This window comes from Plectropomus leopardus, chromosome 12, assembly GCF_008729295.1.
Source record: "Plectropomus leopardus isolate mb chromosome 12, YSFRI_Pleo_2.0, whole genome shotgun sequence".
In the NCBI taxonomy this organism is placed as follows: Eukaryota; Metazoa; Chordata; class Actinopteri; order Perciformes; family Serranidae; genus Plectropomus; species Plectropomus leopardus.
The window spans coordinates 6,301,209-6,322,205 of NC_056474.1; the positions used below are offsets into that span (position 1 = coordinate 6,301,209).

The window sequence follows — 20,997 nt, forward strand, 5'->3', positions numbered from 1 at the left end:
AAAAGCATACATGACAAAAGGTCGCGAACCAGCCGACAATTAGCTAATTGAAAGTGATCACAGGTCGGTAAAAGACAAAGTGGGTTTTTTAATGCCCTTTTGAAGCCCACTTCAAATGGAGACACACATGGGTGCACATGCACATGTTCGATTCACCCGCGCTCATTTTTTAGCAGATACAGGAGCTGACTCTGAGTCTTCCGCTTTTAATTAGACAGCAGACAAAGCCTTTGATCTGACCTCTCTGATGTTCCCTCCTTGTTAATCAGTGTGATCCTACAAGCCTCTCACTAGCCTCGTGTTGGATGCTAGCGGCGGTTCACTCCTGACAGTGTGCCCTCTGTCTTGCTCTGCCAGGTGAAGTGTGACCAGTACTGGCCGTCGCGAGGAACAGAGACCTATGGAATGATCCAGGTCACCATGCTGGACACCGTGGAGTTGGCCACTTACAGCGTCCGTACTTTTGCCCTCTACAAGGTACAGTACTGCCGTTCCTTATTGCATTTAACCATATAGTGAGGCACGCTCATTGGGGAGATGTTCCCAGCAGGTAATTGCCGTTCATCATTACTTGGGGTCACATTTTAAAATGTAATTTCTTATTTTTCTGAAGACAGATAAAGGCTATTACCACTGGAATCGTTTTTTCACTGCTGTAATTGGTTTTTAACATCCAAGATTGGTCTCTTGTTCTCTGAAAGGCAATAAAATATTTCAGTTTTTCACTTTGATTCATATACTTCAGTGCAATGATGAAGTGACTGATGTGCCCTTTATTTCTCGTACTTTTTCCCATTACTTACTTATAATTTCTAACATTATTATAATTCCTAATTAAATGCAAGTCTCCAGCTGGAGCAGTTTCTATCAGGAATGGTGACAATGCCAAGAAACCGTTTCTGAGAAACTGCTGAGTTCAATTCCAAAATTATACACTTTATCTACACCTACACTTGCAGAGTGATCACAGCCATGAAGCAGAACACATTATGTGCTGCTATCAAAGTTCTGAGTAAACTCGCGACCTCATCTTAAAATAGCCACATTTCCGATTAAATCACTCATGCTTTTCAAATTTCAGTTGTATAATTTCAGCTCCCTTTCATCAAATCAGCGTGACCTCAACCTGTTCAAGACAATGTTTCCCAGCATGACAAGTTTATCTTTGAAAAGCAGCCGATTACAATTTGCTATGTCAGGTATCCCACTAAGCATAAATGTACACCTCTCTGCTGTACTGACTCTCCTACAGAATGGCTCCAGTGAGAAGAGAGAGGTGAGACAGTTCCAGTTCATGGCCTGGCCGGACCACGGGGTGCCAGAGTACCCCACCCCCATCCTGGCCTTCCTACGGCGGGTAAAGGCCTGCAATCCTCCAGATGCAGGGCCCATGGTGGTCCACTGCAGGTGGGTGTAGACTGGGATGAGCCAAGTATGTGTGCATACAATAACTGAACTGCCATTTATTTTTGCATGACTTATTTTCTTCATGGATGAAAAGGACCGGTTAAGTCAGGTTTGTGTTTTTTAATCGTAGATCAGTGCCAATACACTGTAAGGGACCCCACATGCAACAGAGATGTTGAAATTCTCTCATCTACAATAATTAAAGTTGTGCACAAATTGCAATTTTACTATGTCCAAGTCTTGAGTTAAAGGATTTAAATCAACTAAAATGGAAAGAAAATGTACAATTTTCAGTTGTCAGGCACAGAGAACATAATTGGACTAGAAACCTTATTTACATTTTCTCAATGCATCTTGCCACATCTCAGTTTTTTTTATTTCACCCTTTTTGATCACATTCAGTTGAACATTCATACTCACATCTAATCCCATTTGATGTGACGTGCATTTTGACAGACAAACATAAAGTGCATATATTTTACAATAAGAATGTATGCAGAAAAAGAGACAGAAGAAAAGAGAAAATGCAAAAACTGACACCTTATAACACAGAAGTCATTTGTATCTTGTATGATCAGTTCTCTTGGGCGATATATCAAATGGTAACTTCTGTTTGACAACCTGGACCCTGTTTTCTCATGTTTCTATGTCTAAGTGACAACACCAATTTTTGAAACTGGTCCAAGTATTAAACTAGAGGGCTGCAGCTGCCAGCGGCAAAAAAGGCTGCAATGTAATGTTAATAGATGACTGAGCACCATCAATGTATATCCACTTGCAGTGCTTATTTTTGCCACTGACAGGCTCAGGCTGTTATTATAAGTGTCTGAAAACATTATGGAAAGGATCTTGTTTTGTTAAGGAGTAAGATCCTCTTAGTTAAACAGAAACAGCCCCAAAATTGCCATTGCCAAACCTGCCAGACTGCATTTATATAAAGAGTAATTTTTATTACTGCAAAACACAGTTAATTTAACGTGTAGAGAAACTAAATAAAATACACAAAAGCTGTCTTTGTTCATCTTTTCACTGTTTTAACAAACACCATTTCTTGCTTGGTTTAAATAAATCCTTAATTTACCCAGTTAGATGTGAAAATATGCTGGCTCTCTATAAGCTGAAATTACTGTATTTTTTAATAGAGATTGCGGGGTTTAATGATAGCAATTTGGGGGCTGTTTTTGGTTAAACAAAAAGGGTCTTACTCTTCAACAAAAAAAGTCTGTCTCTGCAGTGAGACGTTCCTTAATGTTGTTAGACTTAATCCAAGCCGTCAGGGGCAAAAGCAGGCACTTACAGTGAACGTAATTTGATGGTACCCAAAGTCCCCAAATGGCTACATTTCTGCTTGTTTAGTGGTGCCCGGCCACAGTGGTCTCACTAAATACTGGACCAATTTCAAAAACTGTTCTTCCCATTCGTCACTTAGACACAAAAATGTGAGAAAATAAGGACCAGGTTAAAAAAAAAAAAACAAAAGTTACCCTTAAACTCAGAACTGCTGTGATTAAATAGTTTATAAGTGCTTTGGTTTTCCAGCTCAGCACTGATAACCTTGTGCTTTAGTTTCGTCTCTTTAGATGTTTACCAAAGTGTTTTTACTATCAGCAGATCTTACACAGCGTAAACAGACGTAAGAGAATTATCTGTTCTTTATAGTGAAACATGAAGTTCTTTACCTCTCCTCTCTCTCTCCAACTCTCTCCATCAGTGCGGGCGTGGGCAGGACTGGCTGCTTCATCGTGATCGATGCCATGCTGGAGCGCATGAAGCACGAGAAGTCTGTAGACATCTACGGCCACGTGACGTGCATGCGTGCCCAGAGGAACTACATGGTCCAGACCGAGGACCAGTACATCTTCATTCATGAAGCCCTGCTGGAGGCCGCCACCTGCGGCAACACTGAGGTGCCGGCGCGCAACCTGTACGCCCACATCCAGAAACTCACCCAGCCCCCGCCCGGCGAGACGGTTACTGCCATGGAGTTGGAGTTCAAGGTGAGTTGAAGATAAGCCCCACACCTCAGACAAGTATGACTTAAAGATCTATTTGATTATTTTTTTTATTGTAAGAAATGTCTCCTGTGGGGTGTAATGAAGAATTTTACTTAAGAAAAGACATTTTAGAACAGCTTTACTATGCCTCCATGTCAGCGATAGCCCAGGCCAGAAGCATCATGTTTTTCAAGAACCACCTTGAAACTGTGCTGATTGTGTAGATCTGTATGTGAAGCATCCATGTTTTCAAAGACATGGATGTAAAGTGTAAGTGCAACTTGACTGGTGCGTTGAGGCATGCAACCATGTGGCAGTATACCTAGTTTATAGTGCACTGCAAATTTTTCTTGCTAAAAACCAGATTTTCAAAAATTTCTCAATCAACTCTGATCTGGAAGCACCATGCGGTGCTCATTCTTTTATCATCTAATGTCATGGAAAGGGCATGAGACTGCAGTTGCGATTTTTGACCTTCTGTCCAGGGTGTCACTGTTGTGCTTATGTGATCACATAGTGGTTTAAACATGTTTGACATAATTAATTCACCAATTAAGCCAGTGAACAGGATTTTTTTCTCTGTGACATTGGTGCTGAGGCATCCCAGCAGCTACAGTAACACTGTGGAGTCAGTACATACGAACACACGTGTTCCAGAGACAAATGGACCTGAACAAGCACACATAAACACACAACACATCAACACACCGACATGTGGAGCATTACAAAATGACTGACACAGGCACATACACACAGCTGGTGTTCAAGGTGACTCGCAATACACACACACACACCTTCTGTCAATAGCCATCGACTGTGATGTTATTACACACTTTCCTCCCAGCGCGGCTCTGCCATTAGCCCTCTTATGACCATGATCCATTCTGTTTGAAATGATAATAGCATCTACACTCCTGCCAACAACGGAGAATGAAAGAGTGAGAGAATGATTGCGGCGTATGTGGGGGCCACAGCCTCCATGCCTACACAGTCTGGCCACAACACACACACACAAATTCTCCCGGAGTACCATGACTGTCCACACACACTCCTGTGCTGTCCATCTGTGCTCCGTCCACTGCCAGCACTCAGATTGTCACGCCCACAGTCCTCCAAGCACTTGGACTCTATGGGAGACAAGTCCACTGCACCTACCAGCAGCACTTCTTATTTATCTCGACAGGAAACCTTAAGTCTAAGTTCTAAATAGAGACTTGACAGGCAAGCGTTTCAGACCTCCCATGTTTGTTTACCACAGGTCACAGGTCACTCATTTTTTTCTCTCCATCTCTCTCCCTTTCTGATATCTTCCAACCTTTTATTAAACAGAGACTGGCCAACTCCAAAGCCCACACGTCACGCTTCATCAGCGCCAACTTGCCCTGCAACAAGTTCAAGAACCGCCTGGTCAACATCATGCCTTTCGAGTCCACCCGCGTCTGCCTGCAGCCCATCCGTGGCGTAGAGGGCTCTGACTACATCAACGCCAGCTGCATCGACGGCTACAGGTCAGCAGAGAACCTCACCTTCAATAGCTGAATATGATGGCGATGAGTGTGATTAAAGTGCTGTCTTTCAGCTTTAAAGGACAGGCTGCATTATTCTATAGAGCTTTTCATTGCTACTCTATTGCCAGGGCAACAGCTTCAGTCCCTGTTTGCTTCCTGTCAGTTACTGCGTTAACAAACATTTCAACAGAAAATACAAAGGGACCCATTAGGAATGTTTATGTTGTCAAGAAAGGGTCTATTTTTATCCTATTGTCAACAGATCCCATGGAAAGAAGAAAACCAACAATATATTAATCCATCTCTCAGTTTCATTACCCACACCACACTACCTTGGCTCTCATCCTCAAGCAGATTTATTCTTACTGAAGATGGAAATCTTTAAAAAACAGGTCACAAATGTTGATGTTTTTTTAAATAAGGTTCATTATTTCCAGAAACAGCTGGGCACTGTAGTTTTTAGCAAAACGGGATTAAGTAGAGCATTTGTTGGGGACTATTTTCGTTAACAGATTAATACACATTTGGTGCTCTAGTGAGTAATTAATGCCGCAGGACCCAGTGCAGCAGTGTGGTTCATTGATTTGCTTTAAATACTTTTTGGACAACAATGAAAGGTCTATGGCATGGAGTATAAGTTGCATCAGGCTTTGGTTGCACAGGTAATAGCTCGGGATGCACAATAATATCGACACGTCATCGGTATCGGCAGACATTGGCTTTAAATATTGGCCAACATGCTGATATCACAACCCAATTTTTTCTTTATTTCGTCAAACTGGTTATTTTTATATCGGCATATCGACCCTTCGTCCCTTGTAATACCTGTTGGTAGATTCAGTTTATTGTATGCATTGACAATAAGATAATTTAGAACAACAGCAACCTAATCCTTTAAATATACAGTATTATAGGCAGGATTTTCCTGAAATACAGAAGTAATCCCTCTCAATCATCACTTATGACCCACTTTAACTGCGTGGCAATTCATCTGCAGAGCCTCTGCCTGTATAATATTATTTTCTTATATTTTCGGTTCTCTGGTCGTTTATGGACGTGTACCCCGACAGCGCTCAGGTGACGTCGAGGCTTTATTAAAAGGTAGCAACCAGCTTCCAGACCATAAGCAGCAGGCATCCATTTTCTCTGTTTTTTTTTCCCTTTCCTTCCTTATTTTTACCCCTCTGTCTCTGTCCCTTTCTATTTTCCTGCTTAATCTCTCTGCTTTGTGCCTCTTTTTTCTCTCTCTCCTCTCATTCTCTTCTCTCACTTTATGGGTGTGTACTCCCACAGCGGTCAGGTGAGGTCGGAGCTTCAGTAAAAGGCAGCAACCAGGTGCCAGACCATTAGCAGCAGGCATCCCTTTTCTCTATTTTTCTCCCCTTTCCTTCTTTATTTTTACCCATCTCTATCTCTTTCTCTCTCCATTCTCTTTAATTTGTCGCCTTTACATCTCTCCTTTCTCTTTCTCCTCTCACCCTCTTCTCTCTCGCTTTATGGGAGTGTACCCCCACAGCGGTCAGGTGAGGTCGGGGCTTCATAAAAAGGTAGCAACCAGGTGTCAGACCACATGCAGCAGGCATCCAAGAGACAGTTAAGGAAAAACACAAGTATAGAGAGGCCAAACGCTGGTGAATCTGGGATTGTTTTTTACTTTAACTCAACAAACTGTAACCAGCAACCATGTATAGTGCACCTTTAAGGGTGTTTGAGGGTGTTCATGTCCATTTTGGGACATAGCAGCAGGAAAGTGATCCTAAATGTTAGTGATGAGTGAGTATATTATTGTCTGTGTCTGTATTTGTTAAACCAGCTAAATTATCTGTACCTGTACTCGAAGTGGGCGGGGTTTGAATGAGAAGTGGGTGTGAATTTAACTCAAAATGGGTGGAGTTAAACCAGAAGTTTATTGAGATGGGTTGATCAGAAGTTAATATACTTGTAGTTTATTGGAAAACTATTTACAGAAAAAGCTCAGGATTGATCATTTCTGATCACAAGAGTAAGAAAGAGTAAGAAATTGAAAGCATCTACCCTGACAAGGATTTTACTTCATTATGAGTACAGGTATTGACACATTTTACTTGGATGATTGTTATATAAAGTACAGGGTTCCCACATTTTTGCCAATATATTTGCAAAGCTTTTCCATAACTTTTTTATAATATTTTACCACATTATCGTGACTTTATGTATTTTAGAAAGCGTAGGACTTAAAACAGTTGCCTCCTAGGCATTTGTGAATAAGCACACTGCTAACGCTTGCTATCTTTACTCACAAAGAACACATTCCTGACGAAACCAGTTTTGTGTGCCAAAAAACAAGACCAGCAAAAATGGGTACTTTGCAAAACATGATGGCCATGCCCCTTTTTGCGGGACAGAGGACCAAAGATCCAACCAACAGTCCCACAGCGCAGCGCTAGATTTTAAATGCAAAGTATTGTGCTTAATATTACACACATTTTGGGGTTTTTATGAGCATATCTTTAATGATACCCCAAAAAATGTATTTTCAAAACATTTCTAGGTCAGTTTTTTCTAATTCCATAACTTTTCTCTGAATTGTATGACTGTGGGAACCCTGAAAGCACATTACCTGTACTTGTTTCATCTGGGTACTCTGCTTAATCCTACTAAACATGAAAACAGGGTCACCAACAATTTTTTTTGTTGCCTCACAGTGAAATTTAAGTCACCTGTCAATCCAAATGAGGTCAATCCAGGGAAAAATACCAAGTGCACTGATGATGAGTCACAGATTTCAAGGCAGGCATCGTTTGAGCAGGACTTTCAACCACGTATTAAGGTTTTCAATTACTGTCCGTCTCCTAAAATCCATCACAGTTTCTCTGATGTGGATGTAAACATCCTCAGAGTCTGCACTTTAACCTTGCAGTCATTGTTTTATTTCATGTCCAATGTCCTGGAGTACAGAGCCTGCACAACAGAAATTGCATTGCTGTTCCTAATACCTTCCGGACTGCACTGAATGTGTCTGCAGTTGTTTTCTGGCATCAGAGATTGTTACAGGTGTGAAAAACACCGTAGGTATCCACAGCGGACTAGATGAAAATGTATGGGAGGGGACTGAAGATGAGTCCGCAGTGGGCAGTATCCAGTTGCAAGAATTACTCCCGGCTCTGTCAATGTGGCTCTCGTCTGCTGAGCCACTGCCGCTTTCCTATCGAAGCTACTGCATGTCCTTGTGTGCTCTGCGAGTCCAAATTGCTTCCTAGAGGGAGGAAGATGAAAAGGCAGCTCTCTGTTTTATATCTATATAAGTACCAGAGAAGTGACAGACTGAGCTGGCTCGTCTGTGGTTGAAGTGTACAGCGAGGGGATGGATTTAGCCAGCCTGAAATGCCATTCAGTCCATATGGGGTTCTGCTTCGTACCAGGCCGTGACAGAGACAACACCCCCTCCCCCCAACTCCCTCCTCTTCCTCCAGCCCTGTTGTTAATGAGAAGGTGCTCCGCAGAGGCAGACCCTCTATTGTTGCTGTGTAAATAGCATAATTGCAGCAAGAGAGTAGTGTAATGAAGTGTGTTTTCCTAACTCCTCCCTCCCTTTTTTTCCCTTCTCCGTGTTCTCTGCTTTTCCTCTTTTTCCATCCCTGTCCTTCTTTATTTTTACCCTTTTCTATCTTTGTCTCTCTCGATTCTCCTCCTTAATCTGTCTCCTTCTTACTTCTTTCCTCTTGCTCTCTCTCTCCTCCCACCCTCTTCTCTCACTCGCCATCTTAATTTTCCATCCAAACATCATGGCAGACACAGACATATCCGGGTGGGGACCTGTTGTGTGCACCGGCGGCACTGTGTGATTAAGCCACTTTTAAAGCCCGGGCATAAATAAAAACTAAACAGGGGCCTCCAGTGCCCTTCACCCCAGCGTCTTCAAGAAAAGCCAATAATATGCTAAGCTAATGAGAGGCGAACCATTGATTCCAGCTATGCTATCAGGGGCGGGAGCCCTGGATATGCTCCGATGCAGGCTGGAGTTTTAGCATTGTAATGAGGTTGAAATGAAACACTATGTCCTCAAGCACTGCAGTCATGTGGGATGATGCAGAGAGTGCTTTGTGCTGTTTGGCAGCGCGCTCATCAGGACACTGTGTGCAGAGAAGTCAGTATTGTGTGATACGGTTAGAATTGTTTTTGTTTTGGCTAGGGGCTGTATTATGGGGAGGTTAGAGGGGTCCACCCTATCAATTTGAAATTTAGCATTCATCCCGTGTTTAGCTTTGCTTCTCTTTATTCCTCGTCCGCTCTTACATTCCCTTTTCCGACGTTTTCATTTTCATCCTTTTCGTCTCATCTCTTCTCCTCTTTTTTCCTCTTATCTCATTTTCCCCCACTCCTCTCATCTCCTTTCCTCCTCTCTCTTCTTCTCTCCTCACTCCTTTTTTTCTCTTCTCCTCTTCTCTCACCTCTCCTCCAACAGTCACTTTTACTTTGCACTCTGATGACCAGCTGGAGAGAGCAGCGCTCACTCGTTTCATCTCCTCAAATTTCCCTCTCAACATCTTCCCCCTCTACTTTGTGCATCCCCTCTCTTTACTTTGCATTTCTCTTCCCCTCTGTTTTCATCTTTTTAATTTGACTCCTCACTCTGTTGCCTTCCCTCTCCTCGTACGCCATCTCCTCTCCTCTCAACCAATCTGTTGTTTCTTTATTTGTGCGAGCGAGGCCCTGAGCATATTCTAATCTCCCGGTTCCACATTAGTGCTTTGCCTGCAGCACCTTCATTAGTTGCTCAGCCATGGCTCAGTGTGTGACTGTGTGCGTGTGTGTAGTAGCGTGTCTCAATATACATGCAAAAAAACTACCTATTCGTGCATATTCGTACACCTGAATGCAAACTTAGACGTGCTGCAGACATGTGAGAGTGTGCGTGCACGATCACGCGTGTTTGGTGTTGGATTACTCAGCTGCCTCTCGGTGTGTTGTTCGGTGCGCTGCTGCCACCTGCTGTTTGACAGGAAAACTGCTCAGCTGAGCCAAAGTCACGTAGGACACCAGCACAGCTCTGGCTCAGTGGATGAGCTCATCTCTGGTTTTGTGAGCATATCAAGTGCTCTCTCTCTCATTCTGTGGAGCCTTACAGAGCGGAAGGAGGAAGATGTAGAGGATATATACCGGCTTAAGTAGCTCAATGATGATGATAGTTGCCAAGGATTATTTGCTATGTTCATTAAACGTGTTGGAATTTGTCTTGTTGGCATTAGGAAAGAGAAAATTATGGCAAACAGTACAAGGACAACAGGACTTTACATATTTGCTGCTGAATGCTTTTAAGCATTAAGACCTTCTGGGTTTAGATTTCTTATAAGTCATGCCACTGTAGGTTCTTCTTATATGAATGTTCATTATCCTTTGAAACCTGGAGCGACATCACTCTCCTTGTGCTGCTTTTATGTGCCTTTCACTCATACTTAAACCTTTGAACCCTAAAAATAAATTGGTGCAATTTCTTTCAAAAACATGGGAAAAAAGGGCAATGAGAATTTTTCACAAATTAGTAGACTTCAGTTGTTTTTTTTAAAAAAGCTAGGTAAAAAAATATCAAGAGAAAAAAGAAAAAAACTATAGAAAACTATAGTTATTATAATCATAATTACATACATAAAACTTTGTAAGAAAATTGTTATCATTTTTAAGCACTTTTTTCAGGTCGTTTTTGTGCTTTTTTTGTTAGTGTCATGTACATTTTATTTACCTATGCATTTATTTTGTTAAATTGTATGTAATTTTCTTGTAATTTAACCTAATTTCTTGCTACTTTTTGCACCATTTCTTCTTTCATTGCTCATTGCCTTCTTCCCATGTTTCAGAATGAAATATTGCCAATTTTCTCAGGTTTTGCAAGGGTTAAATGGTACGTGTTGCTTCCATAGAACAAAAATGGAAAAATGGATTAACACAGGCAGCTCTTCCCCATTTTATTTGAATAAATTTGTGTCTGAATGTATTCCAGCACTAGTTTTGTTGCATATCTCATCCGTTATTAAATTTTGGGGTTTGAGCTGGATTAACAGCCTCTACAACAACAGCACTCCTTTATCGCTAAATCATTTCTGGTTATTGCTTTGTGATGTGCTTTATAACACCAGCTGTAAAAGCACCATAAAGTTCATAATTATTATGTGTAATGTTTAATCTCTGCCTCCTTTTTTGTGGTGTTTCGTTTTTAGACAGCAGAAGGCCTACCTGGCCACACAGGGCCCGCTGGCGGAGACCACCGAGGACTTCTGGAGGATGCTGTGGGAGCACAACTCCACCATCGTCGTCATGCTCACCAAGCTACGAGAGATGGGACGGGTAATACACGAACACATACATCAATGCTCGCAGCACCTGTTAAAGGTCACTGGACCGTTTCAGAGAGTGATAACAATATTTATACACTGGGTCGCTTCAGCTAAGCTACTGCGTCACACTGCTCAAATATTATTTAATTCCAACCCTGAACATTAACTCTGGTTGAAAGTTAACTTCCTTATCGCCACAGCTGGAATACATCTGGGTTGAAACTAGCATGATACTGTGCTATTATAATCGGGTGCATTCCAAGCATACTGATAATTCCCGTACTGCATGACTGCATCACATATTTTAGGAAGCTAAATGGTGTTTTTGGAAAAAAAAGTTAGGCAGCCCTTGTATAGATAGAAAGGAAGTTTAGAGTTGAGTTTCAAAATGTCAGCAGTGACCTTTAAAATGATCAGCGGATTTTGGGGAGAGGTCATAAGGCACAGCAACAAAATCAAGGAGTGAGACTTAAATATAGTGTTTGGTCATTTTGGGAATATGCTTTTTGCTCAGCGTTAGATAAGAAAATCAATACCACTCTCCCATCTGTCCTTTAAATAAAACGCCAGGAGACTGTTAGCTTAGCTTAGCACAAAGACTGGAAAAAGGGGGAAACAGCCGGCGTGACTCCATCAAAAGTGACCTCCTGGATTCTCTCAAGGAAACTATGAAAGAAGGAAAGGTCATGACGTCAATGAATGTCGCACCAAAGTCTGGCATCAATCAAAAATTCGAACGCTGTCACTGACTACATGACCTTTACTTCTTTTATAATTTTTTTTAGGTTCTATAATGGTCTGCCTTTGATTCCAGAGGAGAACAATCATTGCATTTCATTTAATTAAGGAAAAAATTACCCAAACACAAAGAGGTACTGGCAGACTGATTTTTCTTTTCACCTTTGGACAGAGAACGAGTAGCTATTTCTCCATTTTCAGGTTTTATGCTAAGCTAACCTAACCAGATGCTGGCTCCAGCTTCATATTTGAAACCCAAACAAATTAATTTGATTTCTTTCAAAAACATGGGAACAAAAGGCAATAAGCAACATCAGAAGAAATCATAAAAAGAAATTTGTTTTTTTCAAAAAGCACAAGAAAATTACCTTGAAATTAGCAAAAAAGGAGGGTGAAAAAAATCTTTATAATAATAATATGCTCTGTATAACATCTTCTTTAGGTAAAGAAAGGTGACTATACACTAATAAAACATACTTATTTTATTTCATTTCTGCTCATTTATCCCCCTAAATCCTACAAACTAGACCTTGAAGGAAGTAAAATCAGTGCCCTCATCTCTGTACCAGTTTGATTAAATCCATAATATCTTTGACTGAGTTGTTTTTTTGTGATTATGAGAGTGATTCCAGCAGCACTCAACTGCATTTCATAGCTTTTATCACCCTCTCATCCATAATCACAGTTTATGAATCAGACAATATTTCATAACAACAGATTAGTCTCCCCTTGATTTTCCTTTGTTAGAGAGAGAGAGACCTCCTCATGACTCAAAATGACTAATAACGTACAGAAATCCGTACTAATAATATCCTGCACTTGTGCACCAGGCAATCATTATGTAAAAGACTGAAAAAAAATCTTCAGATATAGGTGCTTAAAATTTTGCCTCCCTTTTCTTTTGCAGGAGAAGTGCCATCAGTACTGGCCAGCGGAGCGTTCAGCCAGGTACCAGTACTTTGTGGTGGATCCAATGGCTGAGTACAACATGCCCCAGTACATCCTCCGAGAGTTCAAAGTCACAGATGCCAGGGTATGTTGGCTTCACTCTGTGTGTGAATATCTGTGGGTATGCCCGTGTGTGTATGTGTGTGTGTGTGTGTGTGTGTGTGTGTGTGTGTGTGTCTTGTTGGTGATGGAGGGAAATGGGGATTGATTGGCGTTTTACACAAATACAACCATCCAACCCAAATCTATCTTAATTTTAGGTTTTCATACAAATGCTGACAGTCTCGCTAAGTGTTAAGAATTATACCGACTGTGATTTCAAGGTAGAGATGATCAGAACGCATCCCGTGTTATTTCTCCTGACAGGCTGACATCAACTGAATGCACCATCAAACATGTTTACCCGGATTTAGTAACAGTATGCTTGCTCTATGGATTGTACGTGTGTGTGTTGCGAGAGCACTGTGTGAAAATACATGAAAAGCATAGCCTTCAATCCCCGAGGGCCAGTGCTGCAACTCCCTGTGATGCAGTAGTTTCAATGGGCTATAAATATACTTTACTGTCATCAGAAGGCCCTCAGCGGCGCACTCTAATCCCACATCCGCGCCTTCTCTCAGTATATGCATTCAAAGAGCGAAAGATTCAGAAATACGGTCCTAATATGCACGAAAAACATTTAATTCACACATGCTGGCATCACAGTGCTGTCAGATGTGGGGCTCCATGTTGCAGTTAAGTGTCTGTCAGTCCTGGTCCACGAGTGCCTCAGTCCTGCTGGTTTTCTCTCCTGCCAGGTCGTCGGATTTATTCATATTGCATCCCAGGTGTAAATTGGATGATTAGATGGCTGCAGCGAAAAGCAGCAGGGTTACGGTAGTAGCGGACATCGACTGAGAAGCTGTGCTGTGTGGTTTTTTCATTTTTTTTTTGCAAATTAGAGCAAAGGCTGCAGAGAAAAAAGCACAAACTGAAAAGTACAGCAGTGTTATTTGCTCTTAGAGATAAATAAAATAAAAGCATCGAATCAAGGTCAGCTGAATTATGCACGCTATAAACCTACATGTTTTTCTACCAGGAATTGTGTCTCTTAAATAAACTTGTTACTTGCTGCCCCTCAGGACGGCCAGTCCAGAACAATCCGCCAATTCCAGTTCACTGACTGGCCTGAGCAAGGAGTGCCAAAAACTGGAGAAGGCTTCATTGATTTCATTGGACAAGTGCACAAAACTAAGGAACAGTTTGGACAGGATGGACCAATCACTGTACACTGCAGGTACGACAAATGAATCAGTCAGTCAGTCAATGTATTGTCATTGCACAGCTGCATAATGAAATTATGTTTCTCCAGTGGTACACATAGGATTTTTCAGACAAGTAGACACCTCAATGACCACATACATAAGTTTAAAAACAATGAATAAGTATAAGTAGCATATAAAACAGGTAATTAAAGCAGATTCAGAGCCATTAATTATTGCACAGTCATGAAAAATTGTACATATTCAGGATAAGACAAATTAAAATCAAGACAAATCTCTAGGCATAAAGGATGGCTGCTACTTCAGAGCTTTGTATACGCTCCAGTGATTATGTACCAGCAGAGGTCTTATAACTGTCTCTGCAGTGTCAAATGGAAAATAACCTGCGTGCCACAAAGCACAAGCAACTTCGATAATGACAAGGATTTATACCAGAGTTCAGATATTCTGTGATTGTCTGCACTTTGATCCTTAAACACTAATTAAATCATCCTGTGTGGAAAATTGCATTTTATTTTCAAATTTTTAAAGGATTTCACTCATTTGCCATTTCATTAGGTAAAAGTAATGCATTCTTCTTCTTAAAGAAGTCTTTATGGTCATTTACAGGGCTGTATCACGCTATACTGAGTGGTGTTGGGTATTTAGTCGTGGTTGACAAAATACAATTAGTCTTTTCTACACGGAGATCACGCCATAGGGCCGTTATGAAGTCCCTTCTTTGCGCCACCTTTGCATTTTTACACAGAGCCAAACAATGGTGGTGTGATTTTGGACAGCATGCTGGCATCACAGAAGCAAAACAGGTGTGACGCAAGAAAGTAACATGGCAATAACAATCATTTACCTTCTTTGTTTTATGGCAGCTGAGCTGTTTCTCTGCTCAGAGGGTAAAGAGCTTCAGAATCTCATTATTTTCCCATTTTACAGTTGCTGTTGTTCTTCGTCGAGTTAGCCGTTTACTGCTACTAGCTGCTTTTTAAGGCCACATATAGACGAGAATGGCTCTTGTTCAAACAGAAATGTTTTTCTTTAGCATTTTTAAACCAATCATATGATAACATTGTGAGAACAATCGTCGTGTACATGGAAACCCAAAAACAACCAAAAACGCTGTGTGCATGCCAGGCTTGTAGTTGGCGGTATAACTTTGTAATGACACACCATAGAAGAACACCACGCACATTAAGAAGTGCAGCCGTGACGTCAAGGTTCTCACAGGATCTGTGCATCGCCCGTTTACACATCGTCGTAAGAACAAAAGACCAAACAGCAACAAAGGTTTAACGTTTTATGCAAAAATGGTCGCCATGTAAACGGCCCCTGAATCTCCTGCAGTGGTTCGCACACATAACACGCCATCAAAACGTCACACCTGTCCTGTCCGTGGTCTCGTCCTCCCGGCCGTTCTGTTTGTGCAGACGCCATTTCAGCGCTGTTATAACCTCTGTTGCAATTTCTCGCCTTGAACAGGCAGTATATAAGGGGCTGTTTGTCCCAGTCAGATGTGCTGTACACATAAAGTACATTATAAAAGCAAAAGTAACAAATAAGGTATTATAATTTGTGTCACACATTTACAGTTCAGTTTTAATAAAATTAATGAAACCACTGGTCAGTCACTTTTTTATTCAGAGAAATTCGTTACCAAAGTACAATTTAATTCTTTCATTTCTGTTATAAAGAGTTTCAGAGCCTGTCATAAAGACTCTTCTGTGTGTTTGCTCTTCAGTGCCGGGGTGGGCAGGACCGGAGTCTTCATCACCCTCAGCATCGTGCTGGAGAGGATGAGGTATGAAGGAGTGGTCGACCTCTTCCAGACAGTGAAGACACTTCGCACCCAGCGGCCTGCCATGGTGCAGACCGAGGTAAGCTGTTCATGCTCAATATCCCACACTGACAGGCTGGCACTCCAAAGTCACTGTTGAATAATTTTAAGGTGTAAACTTGATGTTATCCAGTCACTGTCCTTTTTTTGACTTTGTAGAGGTTTTAAAGGTGCTTCAGAAACTCCGAAGCAATTTTCATTGCTGCTATAACAGAGGGCCAGTGTCAAATCTTCCTCGAATTAAGAATTGATAAATATATTCTATAACAAACAGGCAAAGCATAGTAATAAGAATTTTAAAGTAGACAGTCATGGTATGAATTTAAATGAGTTCATAAACATTTTAAAATAAAAAAAAGTTATCTATCAAATTTAGATTACTGTGACACAGAGAAGTGTAATTTCATCGCTGCCTTTAGCTACAATTAAAGAGAAGAGTCACTTCTAATGATTTCCTTAGATTGTGATAAACTTATAATTACATAATGGTGGTTAAACTCACCACACATTTTTACATTATTTATTCATAAAAACAAAATTCAACAGAAGTATCTGTGGCAAAAATGATTGGTTCTTAAAAGTTAAATCAGTGATTTTCAATACGTCTCTTCACTGCTGAGATTTCAGCAAAGAACAACAAAAAGTTCTCCGTGTCACCTGAAAAGCCTGAAGCACAGAATGAAAATATAAGAATAATATGTAATTATGATAATTATAAATATAGTTTTTCCCGAGTTTTTCTGTTTTTCTCCAGGTATTTTTCTGAGCTTTTTTAAAATGGTTTTCTAAATCCATGAATTTCTTGCCATTTATGGAACATTACTTACCAAGCTGCTCATTGCCTTTCCCCCCATATTTTCAAAGGTAATCACACAACTTAAGGTTTAAAAGCTTGTGATAGGCGTCTAAAAGCAGCACAAGAAAAGTGATGTTGCTCCAGGATTCAAAGGGTTAAATTGCAGGAACCTTGTTAGACAGATAAGCCTCTCCTCAGGAGGAGCGACAGAGGAAAAATCTTCTCCCAGGACAGAGACAAGCAATAGAAGTAGAGTGGACAGAGTGGACCAGAACAGTAAAAATACAGTTTGATAGGTCATATTCCAGATCTGCACACAGACGCTCTTACTAAGGCTTCTTTTTCTTCTTACTCTTCCTCCTCTTCCTCTCCAGGACCAGTACCAGTTGTGCTACAGGGCAGCATTGGAGTACCTGGGGAGCTTTGACCACTATGCAACATAACCACTCCCACCGCGCAGCCTCCCTGGTCAAACCTCTCAGGAGTGTGCCAAGTGTCCCATCTCAGCAACCATCCACTCACTTGACCCCCTAAAACCCGACCCCCTCGCAGCTACCGGAGGGGGAGGAGAAAGGGACGCGCTTGCAGACCCGGCGACGGGTTTAACCAATCACAGAGATCCACGCCGACTTAACCAACCACATGAGATTTTGCTTTAAAAATAATAACAGAAACATTACAATGACTCTGACAAATATGACAACTCTTGTACAGAAACGACAGCGCAGACCGGCAGCTCGCCTCTCTGCTCTGTCGAAGCCAAACCTCCCTGATTGTCAAAGGCTACTGGTAGCACTAAGAGAGCACTCTCTCTGTTTTTTTTTTGTTTTTTTTGTTAATTATATTGTCAATATTATGATTCATTATGTCAAATGTTATTGTTTAGTATATTTGTTGTTTTTAATAATCATTTTAACATCAGACATTTCTTCTGTCTTAAACTGCCCAGCCTAGGGCATGCATTATTTTCATAATCGGTACTTTTTTTTGTTTTTAATTTTTATTTTAGGGTACTTTTAGCACAAGGGACATGTATTTTTAACACGTTCCTAGATACTAATACAGGAGGACCACTGTTCTCTGAGCTGCTGTCAGATTTCTTTTGTCACACGATATTATTGTTTTATTCATTTATATGTGTCATAAATATTGTGTTCGGTCTTACGCAGTTCAATAGCTCAAAAAAAATTGCCTTTTCACTTGCCGTTTTGGGTTTTAAAAAAGTCAAAAATTGAACTCAGAGCACACTTGCTAAAGTTTGGCCTGTAAACGCGGTAGCTACTTACAAAACAAAAAGTGAATTAGCTAACAGGAGACTAAATCAGAGGTGTACAGAAATGGAAAGCACATGATTTCTACGCGTTTGTTTTTTTCGTTTTGTTTTTCATCAGAAGCCTATGGCATTGAGGCCTTCATACTCCAACAGCGGAGAACTTACCTGAGGAAAACAGACTTTTGTACCCAAAGGGTAGTTGACAGAAAATAAACTCCCTGATCTCTGAATAAAGTTGCTCTTCAAGTCCCTCCCATCTCCTTGCTGCCCATTAAGCGTGGTCAGTTTGGTGGAGTTGAGCCACACAAACACCGAAAGGAGCGGAAGTGGTTCATACGGGCTGAGGAGTAGAGCCATCAGCGCTGGCACCTGTACAGAATCAACCATTCCTACCAGAGGGAAAGAGACTCAGCCCTTTGGACTGAAACCTGATATTATTTTATACATGAATAGAAGTATAAATATATATATAATTATGATTGATTATATATATGTACAATTACACATAGATATATACACAGCTTCAAAGGTATATTGTTAAAAAGGATTAATTCTGCTGATCTACCAACCCTAGAGACACTGCAGAGAGCCTGCTGTCCTAGAGTGTGTATTAATGGAAACACCGTTGTATCTACTGTACTACCATAGTAACTTTGACAGCTGGTTGTCCGTCTGAATGAGGAAAAACAGCACAACCCCCCACCCCACCCATCAAAAACGGACAACTCCTCACTCAATCGCACCACTCAAGCACACATCTTCTCCCACCCCCAAGCCGCAGGAGGGGAGCGTCTGATCGCGAGAGGCCTAAATGTCGTGGTGGCGGTGGCGGTGACGGTGGAGGAGGCGGCGGTGGGAGGGAGGGGGGACTTGAATACGCTGGCGAAAAACTAAAAATGTTCATTTTTACCTTGTGAATGCTTAGTGCTGTAGGGGTTCGATCTGTTGTACACACAGTCTGTTTTCTATTTGTTGATAAAGAACTGGAATTTAAAAAGAAACTGTTGATGAAAAAGAAAAAACATTGATGTTAATAAAGTTAAATAATTGGGTTTTTGTACAAATCTTGGCTTGTGGCGCTTTGTTTCTTTATCCCGTTGTGTAAAAAAAAATGTGAATAGTTATTCTTAATTGCTAAATATTTCACTGTATAAGTTTGCTCTTCTGTTTTCAGAAATGTTGCCTGTTAAACTGCCCAAAAATATTTCCTGATGTTTGACCGCTGTGTCCTTTGTTTAAGGTTCTTGTTCCAACAATGCCAAAGACAGTGTTAACATTAACATGTGTTGTGGTGATCCGAACACAAGTGGACACCCGAGAAACATTGTCGTTCACACTTGTGTCGATCATGCATCTTCAGCTGATCACTTCAGATTTTGTTACTGCCCTGCGCACAGTTGTTACGTTACACTTTTGGTTGATGCTCTGTAGCATGTTTGTTCGTTACACTAGCGGTTGGTTGCGTCAGCTGATGATAGCTGGAGATATCGCTCCTTGTCGGGGACACATTAGATGCATGTGACCCAGACGACCTCAGAAAGTGTGCTGAGTGATCAGATCACAGTGTGTCTTGCTGATTGTTTACACCTGTATTTACTGCCGTCCACTTAATGATCAGATCACCTAAAACACGTTAATATCAAATGTAAACAGGGCCTTAATGTTCAGATACTTGACATTGTATGTGTGTGTGTATGTGTGTGTGTGTTTGCAGGAGTGTAGCTAGGATTTCTGAAGGCCACATGTCACACTCTTCAACAACACATGAAGTTGGCCCAGTCGTCATGGAGATGGCTTAAATTGTCATCACTAATTTTTAAGGTAAATGAAGCTACGATGTTTTGTTTGTGTGTTTGTGCACCTCTGAGAAAGATGATGTCACATATTTCTTTGGACCAACACGAATATAACAGTAAAAAAAAAAGGTTGCGCGTGTCGTTATGGAGACAGTCACGCAGTTCTGATGTAGCAGTTAGCTAAGTAGGTAGGTCAAAAATCACTTATTTACTAAATAGTGCATCAAATGTAATGTCTGCCATTTTATGCAAATGTTTGAATTCCTAGTATGAAATGTATCCACTATAAATAGCCCTAAAATCTCCCCCCCAACAGAATAAAAAAGTAAAATCCATGGCTCTACTTTCTGCTAACAATTGACTGGATAAATGAGATTTGGATTATAATGCACAAATTGTATGAGAGTTTGTAAACTGGTGTTTTGATATACACTGAAGAAAAACTCAAAAGCAACAGTTTTGTTTTTGCATTTTTTAGGTTTAAGTTAGATCTGAGACTTTTTTAAGCACTCAACAGAGATATTTCTCTCAAATTTTGGTCATGTGTTAGTGAGCACTTCCCCTTTTTGAAGATCAGCCTGACAGGTGCGGCATATCAAGATGCTGATTAAACAGCAGCGTTACTACACAGGTGTTGCTCGGGTTTATATGCATGTGCATCCCTCTCATCAGAGTCTGGACCTGACAGCAGGTCATCATCGTAACTGTTTTGTGCCGTCGTGAGGCTGGTTGGATGTACTGGCTAATTTAAGGAAAAAACACTGCAGACTTCACAGGCAACAGGGGGACATTACTGCAGTCTGCAGCCAATGACATGCTCCCTCATAACCTGTGACACAGGAATTGTGTTGTGTGATCAAAACACACTTTTACTGTGCCATCCCCAGACACACCTGTGTAGTAACGATGCTGTTGAATCAGCAGCTTGACTTGACACACCGGTCAGGTGGATGGACTATCTTGTAAAGGAGAAGTGCTCATTGACACAGATTTTAACAATTTTGTAACCAGAATTTTAGCAAAATATATCCTGTGAGTGCACAAAAAAGTCTTTAATCTTTAACTTAAACCTGTGAAAAACGGGAGCGAAAACAAAAGGGGTTAAATTTTTGTTCAGTGTATTTTAGCTGTTGTTA

The 20,997-nt window shown here is 41.0% G+C and overlaps 1 protein-coding gene across 5 annotated transcripts in view; it reads left to right on the plus strand.

The window, feature by feature from the left end:
• The window catches only part of LOC121951030 (receptor-type tyrosine-protein phosphatase F), a 214,120-nt gene extending 195,804 nt beyond the window's left edge, over positions 1–18,316 (plus strand). For all 5 annotated transcript variants that reach the window (XM_042497199.1, XM_042497198.1, XM_042497202.1 and 2 more), the window contains 9 exons: positions 358–477; positions 1,253–1,407; positions 3,119–3,404; positions 4,731–4,909; positions 11,104–11,230; positions 12,866–12,991; positions 14,028–14,182; positions 15,901–16,036; positions 17,167–18,316. In XM_042497199.1, the coding sequence (XP_042353133.1) occupies positions 358–477; positions 1,253–1,407; positions 3,119–3,404; positions 4,731–4,909; positions 11,104–11,230; positions 12,866–12,991; positions 14,028–14,182; positions 15,901–16,036; positions 17,167–17,235 (1,353 nt within the window). In that variant the 3' untranslated portion in view covers positions 17,236–18,316. The remainder of the gene's footprint in view (positions 1–357; positions 478–1,252; positions 1,408–3,118; positions 3,405–4,730; positions 4,910–11,103; positions 11,231–12,865; positions 12,992–14,027; positions 14,183–15,900; positions 16,037–17,166) is intronic.
• The last annotated feature ends 2,681 nt before the right edge of the window (positions 18,317–20,997 follow it).